This window comes from Prorops nasuta, unplaced genomic scaffold (assembly GCF_024137725.1).
Source record: "Prorops nasuta isolate Cenicafe-Biocafe unplaced genomic scaffold, Cenicafe_Pnas_1.2 PNAS00008, whole genome shotgun sequence".
NCBI lineage: Eukaryota > Metazoa > Arthropoda > Insecta > Hymenoptera > Bethylidae > Prorops > Prorops nasuta.
In genome coordinates this window covers 808,509-815,963 of record NW_027116805.1, presented here as the reverse complement: position 1 = coordinate 815,963, position 7,455 = coordinate 808,509, and the positions used below count along the sequence as shown (strand labels likewise).

Genomic DNA, 7,455 nt, shown 5'->3' with positions numbered 1-7,455 from the left:
ATAATATACACTTTTTGATCACTAGCAATATGGTAGTTGTCTAAAATGTTGTTCAACAGAATAACAAAATGTTAGCCATACATTGATATTGGCTTCAAAAAAGTTTCTGAATACATGCTCCTACCCTTTTGTTAATTAATCCTACTATATATATATATATATATATATATATAAAGCTTGATGGACAGAAAAAATGCAAGTTATTTAAAAAGAACGCGTAAATTCAAGAAAGACTTGTATGCGTCTACCGTTAAAACTCTCTATATATTTCCCTCCCAGGAGTTTTATCGTTTGATTAAAAGCATGTATAATCAGCTACAGTAATTAACTCTTCTGATAATAATTAATTATAAGTATAACACAGCGATAACATATACTTTAGTTGAATTACTCTCGTGTTTAATAACTTTAATAAATCAATTTGGATTGGGGTAAATTGCACACATATTATATTTTCATTTATTAAAATATTTATTACACTTATTTTAATTCTTCTAGTTTAATTGGTTATCATTATTAAATATATATTATTTAGTCATGTAGGTAAAATAAGTATTCGTAAAAATTTTACGGCGGAAGAAGTAAATTAAAATGGGAGAATTTACACTCGCCCGTATTTATATCGAGTAGTTGTCAAGGAATAATGACATGACACTTGCCTGTATAAATAATGTAAATAAACTATCAATAGCCACACTGAGACTGGAACAACGTCCTACGTCGATTCACATTTTATTATTTCTCTAAACAAGAGTTGTCTGCATATATTACTGTACTACGATGAATAACAAACAAAATATATAAGTGAATGCTATCAGCATTCGCCGACTGCAACTTGTTTAGTCCAGAGATTTTTCCTCTTTCAGAATTCTCATATTTCGTGTTTGAATAAAATCTTCATTATTCACTTTCCATTTCTTACGTCTTTTGCTTTAATTCATAATTGTTTGCTGATCTTTTTTGCTAAATTATTTAAAAAATTGAAAAGTCACTAAATATTAAAAATAATAATTAATTAGAGCTAATTCAAACTAGCGAATTTGTGATCCGTGCATTTAAAAATAATATAAAATTACGAGTCTAAATTTACACCTAAATTACTCCAGGCTTTTAGTTATAGTATAATTTTCTCTTAAGAGGCTTCCTAATTAGTAAAATTAAGCGTGTTCAGTGCCAAAATACTACAGATTTTGAAGACATATACTGTTTCCTTAATTCTTTAGAGATTTGTTTAAACTTTTATGTATTATATGCTAAAAGCATTTCAGTTTTTTATAAAACAGAAAATAACAGTTTCAAGTAATTAATCATAACACAGATTACTAAATAAAGTTTCCAAGTGACACACACATACAAACACAAGTATATAAAAGAAATTAAACAAGTTTCGACGCAAAATTATAAGCTGTTAATTGTAATATCATTTTTGCAATTATAAAATTATTAATTATCTTCTTTACTTTATATCGGTAACTTATCGACAAACATTGAAAAGGTTTCATTTTGAATAACACTAGTGTGATACGCATAGAGCGTTTAAACCCTATAAGAAATTTTTTGGATATACTTTCTAAAGCATTTATTAAAATTATATATATTTGCGATAATTATAACAACGTTGTTACTGCTTTAAATTTGAAGTCTAGCTCCACTCCTTGGCATCATCAATAACAGTAATCACTAATCATGCATCAGTCATAACATAACCATCTTGTGGCAGTTCGACGACTTGTCTTAGTTGTCGTCTCTGCAAGGCAAACAAAACCAAACCAACGATAGTCGATACCACAAGGCGTACATACATACATACACACAACACACAAAGTGCACGTTGCAAAGTTGCAAACAAAAATAGAACATATTTGAGGAGTGAAGAGAGCGCCGTCGAACGGTGAAACAAAAGGAGATCTGGGAGATTTGAGAAAGACTTCAGTGTTATGCGCGCGCATATCAATAGGGGAATGCATGGTAACATAGGACACAGGAAATAGGAATCTCTGCGAATCCTGTCTCACCTGGGAGATTTGGAAATCACCTGACCCAGTGGTTGGCTGACAGAAGTCGGTAAGTAAGGTATCGTAAATGTTAACTGATCAGCACTCTGCCTACCCTACCCTGCGAAGTACTACTTACTAGAACTGCTAGGAGCCTCTTCTCTTCTAACCAACCGGACGAGTTTTTTTTCTTTGATCTGTGGTCATTCTATCGTTGAACAGAGAATACATGTATACAATACATACATGTATTATTTTACGTCGAAAAATTTACGTACGAACCTCTTAAAATTAACTTATCTGGTGTATTTTTTTGTCTAAACACGAAAATTCTATTTACGTAAGTTAAAGTATAATTTATAAACGTATCGAATTCGCATAACAATTCTGAATTTAAGATTAAGTTTTCAATGTTTTGAAAGATGATTTACAGTCTTAGTTTAGTGATAAATTTTAATGTTTAAGGCCTAATGCCTAATTTTAATTTTTAACTAATGCTTGAGAATCAATACGGGTCATAATAGTAAGTACTTTGCTAACTGAAACTGATAGTATTTTCTTTATTTTGGCTTAATATTGCTGAAATCCGAAAAAATATAGTCATATATATTTTACTGTTACACTTTTAGAAAAGTTTGATGTAATTGCTATTAGTTTTTAACTTTGAAGTTTATAAACCTTTCTTCTGTCAAAATTGCATAGTTTTATCCATATTTTGTATTAAGTTTTCTACAATTTTTATGCCTTTTCATTTATTTAGTAGGTTTTAATGTGACAGAAAAACTGTTTAAATTTAGCTATCTTATCTTAGCTAAAATAGATATACTATACCTACCAAATATAATCATATATTGAGATTAGGGACCAGTGATTGATCTATTATAAATTCTCTTTGTACTTATTCTGTTTGGTCTAGATTGGTTATTCTAACTTTTTATAAATTTATCTGCTTACTAAAGACTATAAATTATTGCAACATCAATTAATTTAATTAAGATCTTTATTTAACATAAATTTATACTGACATTTTATGCATCAATTATATATACATCATCAGTCCTAACATATCCTGATACACATTTTTATTTTCAGCAGTATATCAACATGATGAATGTATTTTATATATTCTAAATATTTTACAAATCTTGAGTATGTCTCTTCAAGAAAGCAAACAAATAATTGCAAGTATGTCCTTCATTTAATATAAATTTCAATTATTCATAAGTCAAATTAACTAACTGCATGAAAAATACTCTTTTCCTTTATTTTATATTTTCTTTATATATTTTCAGATTTTACAATTGAATTGTATTAATTATTTATAATAATTTATTTGAAAATACATTGAATTAATTGATATTTGAAATTGAAGAGAATTAACATTGTAAAATGGAAAATTCTATGAGAGGAAGAGTACTCTGTTTCGCCAATGTTGTAATGAGGGTTCCACCCTTATTTATTATCGATGAACTACTTCGAATAGGTCTTGGGTTACCTGGAGAAAGTGTTGTTATGAATAGTACGGATAATGGCTTTAAAGTCACGAGTGTACCAGATTCTATTGTTGGCACTTTTGCAACAATTGCTACAGATTCATTTTTAATAGACCATTTTAGTTTAGATCAACATATTTATCACATGTACTTGATGATTATTTTCAAATTTATTGCCTGCTGTATAGGTAAATATTTTATGCTTTCTTTTAAAATTTTTAGATAGGATAAGTTTTATAAATTACTAAAGCTGTAAATATTAAAATAGCTAAATGAGTTAAAATTTGGTATAAAAATATGATCATGTAGCTAATTTCCAAACAATTTAAGTATCATATATATATATATATATTTAAAACCACAACTGGGAAAATATCTTTTTTTCTTAACCGTTTGACTGCTGAGGAGCTCTATCGCGCTCTTCTTGTGTTACTCCAAAAATGCGAAGAGCGCGATAGCGCTCCTATTTTTTTTTTTTATGCCAAGACTGCGGAAAGGATAATGATGCTCTCCAAAACACTAGAATTTGTGCGTGCAGTGAAGCACGTTGCGTTTGCGGAGCATACGATTTAAAAATACGTCAGCAGCCAAACGGTTAATAAAGATTTTTTTAGTTACATCTTATAATTTGGTAGACAATGATTCTAAACTATTATAGAATCTGCAATAGTCAATAATTCTTAGTATTGCTTCATTCTGTTAGTTTCATGCTGCTTTTTAACAATGGAAAGTAAAAACATTGAATAGTGCTTAGTGTTTCTTTATTTTTTGAGGAAAGAGGTTAATATAGAAGGGTCACTGATTCTATAATGAAGGAGGTATTGCAACTAGTCAAATTAACGTTTACTGTAACTTTTTGAAGCACTCTGAAATGATTTCTATTCTTTTAAAAAGCCTAATGATATTTGAATCAGTTTACTCATGAAATTATAAAGAAATAACCTTTAGTAACAGCAAAATTGTTAATTTTAAGTAAAAATAGAGAGAATATTAACTTTTTGTTTCTTTTTTAGGATGTGCGGCAGCTTTGTGCACATTTATGCTATGGACTAAACATTTAATAATCGTTTACCTTTATCTAATATCGGTAGGGGTAATATTTATATCATATTGGTCAAACGTTAGCACAATGAAAGCTATTATAGCATATGTGAGCAGTAATGAGGCTCCAACAAGCATACTTGATGACATATTATACTTAAATCTGACAAAAGTACTACATCAAGGGCCTGGCTTACTTTTAATACAAAATTATATACTTCAATGCTTACTAGCTAGTATCTTTTGTTATATTCACCTTGCTCCAAGATATTCAATTATTCAAAAATTACTTGTTCTAAGTTTTATGACACCTTCTGTAATAGGCATTCATCCTTTTCCAGTAAGTTCAACTCTATATAAGATAGTTCCTTTAGAATTTCATTTTATAAGAATGTTTCTTTTATTTACTGTTATTTCCTTATGCTTTTCAGACATCAATTCTTCATCATGCACCAGTTTTTGCTACCTTACTTCCTTTAGCTGTGTGCAAATTCGTAATTTGCTACAATGGTGTTACGATGATGAAGACTATTTATAATTTATACCAATATGCTCATAATTTCATCAGTAACTTCGGACTTTCTGCTTTGGCTGAATCAGAATGGATTCGATTAGATGTGCCGTGTGTGTTACGAACATTTTGGATAATACGTGTCGGAGAACAAGTCATACAGATTCTCGGAAATCATTATGGAGAAGAAACATTTACATATTATGTTATGTTAAGAACTTTATTGGTTAACAGTTGTGAAACTTTGACTGCGCTACTGGGAATGACCAGTATCATTTCATTTATTTGCCACTATATTGGCTGTTTCTTCCAATGGGTACTACTAACGGAAGCAGGCGATGAGAAAAGTATTGGCACTGTGTCGGCTATTCTATTTTATATACTGGCACTTCAGACGGGTATCACAAGCCTTGACAGAGAAAAACGATTAGTTAGACTTTGCCGAAATTTTTGCCTCCTTTTTGCGGCTATTCTACATTTTGTACATAACATAGTAAATCCACTTTTGATGTCGCTCAGTGCCTCTCATCATCCAGCCCTACACAGGCATATACGTGCTCTTGCTGTATGCGCCTTCTTGATTATTTTTCCAGTCTCTTTACTGGCCTTTTTATGGTCCCATTTCACTGTTAGTACATGGTTGTTAGCGGTGTCAGTCTTCAGCATTGAAGTTATCGTTAAGGTACTAGTGTCTTTAGCGATTTATTCTTTATTCTTGATAGATGCTCGTCGAAGTACTTTTTGGGAGCAATTAGATGACTGCGTATACATCATAAGATCTTTTGGTAATACGGTTGAATTTTCTTTCGGTATCATTCTATTCTTTAATGGTTGCTGGATTCTTATTTTTGAGTCTGGAGGTGCTATTCGCGCTATAATGATGTGTATCCATGCGTATTTTAACATTTGGTGTGAAGCTAAAGCCGGTTGGAGTGTTTTTATGAAGCGAAGAACAGCTGTTAATAAAATTAATTCTTTGCCTGAGGCGAAAGTCGAACAATTACGAATGTTAGACGACGTTTGCGCAATTTGCTATCAAGAAATGAGAAGCGCAAAGGTTACACGCTGCAATCATTATTTCCACGCTGTGTGTTTACGAAAATGGCTTTATTTACAAGATCGATGTCCTCTCTGCCATCTTATATTGTACAACGTTGAAAACCATCAAAGTCAACAAATTGAGGATAATGCTGCAGCCATACAAGAACAGCGTAGATGAGCCGAAGTTGATGACCGATCAGTCTTCCAAATAATTGCGGTAAAGTCTAGCAGCTCATAAATCGCCAAATGATCAATGATGAGCGAATAAAGAGTAAAACAAATTTCTGTAAGTTAAGAGAAACGATACATACCTTCATTGTGATATTATATGAGAAAATATATGTATGTACGTATGTATATATGCATATATCGCTTAAATTATAAGACACTGATCTCCATATTCTCGCTCCAATATTTTTCTTTTTATTAAATTTTCTATTTTGATACAAGTATTTTTAATATTCAGTGTTTGACAGAAAGGAAGAGCTTTCGATTAAGAAATGACCTTAATGAAACTGTTCGCCCAATGCAAAAACAGTAAAAACTTTTGTTTATAGCTGTGCAAGATGTAATAAGGTTAGTAGTAAACATTTTAATGATATATATGTAAAAGCATCTTTTGATTTGAGACTTCGCCTTCGAATATTAGAATTATAAAACGTTCGTTAAGGCGGCTTTAGCGTTTATATATATATATATATATATGAAGGTGTAGATCTCTCGATCAAATTTTACAAACATGTTCTTTGAACTTTAAGCTTTCAAAATCTTTAAAAAAACTTTAAGATCATCAACCCAATATTCGAAAAAATAAGCTTAGAAAATTAATTTTGAATGAGTAGCTCTGTTTGCGAAATTATGAAATTATATAGTATTCAAATATAAAATTATAATTCGTTATAAAAGATGGTTTTAACTTTTTTTGCTTAGATAAAGTTAGCATAAAAAAGTTAGCTACATTGTCGAATAATTAAGAAAGATATCGAAAGTAGAATAATTATAACAACAAAATATTCAGTGTCCTTAGCAATTACTTCTGCGTATGTCCGTTACAGCTATTAATTATGTATAACCAACAATTCTTTCAATTTAGGAAATAATAGCTTTCAGTGCACTTAAATTCATTTTAATAAGTTTTTTGAAATAAATTACAAGCGATCCTTATATGGTTCTCACTTGTTATAACATTAACGCTCAAGCCACTTTAATTAGAATGAGTTCACCAGAATTACTAGTGTAAATAACGTAAATTCAGCTGTCAATTGTAATCAAATCAGTAACTCGAAGGCAATGACTCAGCTTAAAATGTAGCAAAGAGTTTCTTGACTCTTAAGCGCTTTTAAATACATATAGTTAATATATTTCCTGTTATTGG

At 30.3% G+C, this 7,455-nt stretch overlaps 1 protein-coding gene across 2 annotated transcripts; it reads left to right on the top strand.

Annotated features, from left to right (window-relative positions):
- The first annotated feature begins 2,162 nt into the window (after positions 1-2,162).
- Trc8 (TRC8 ring finger protein) lies at positions 2,163-6,693 on the top strand. Of its 2 annotated transcripts, none has more exons than XM_066730550.1 (5): positions 2,163-2,334; positions 3,090-3,179; positions 3,287-3,675; positions 4,501-4,868; positions 4,960-6,693. In XM_066730550.1, the coding sequence occupies exons 3-5, from the start codon at positions 3,384-3,386 to the stop codon at positions 6,256-6,258; spliced, it is 1,959 nt and encodes a 652-aa protein (XP_066586647.1). In that variant the 5' UTR covers positions 2,163-2,334; positions 3,090-3,179; positions 3,287-3,383; the 3' UTR covers positions 6,259-6,693. The 2 variants fall into 2 exon arrangements, with proteins under 2 accessions (XP_066586647.1, XP_066586648.1); XM_066730551.1 differs by having other exon boundaries at positions 2,320-2,334; positions 3,087-3,179.
- Positions 6,694-7,455: the final 762 nt, after the last annotated feature.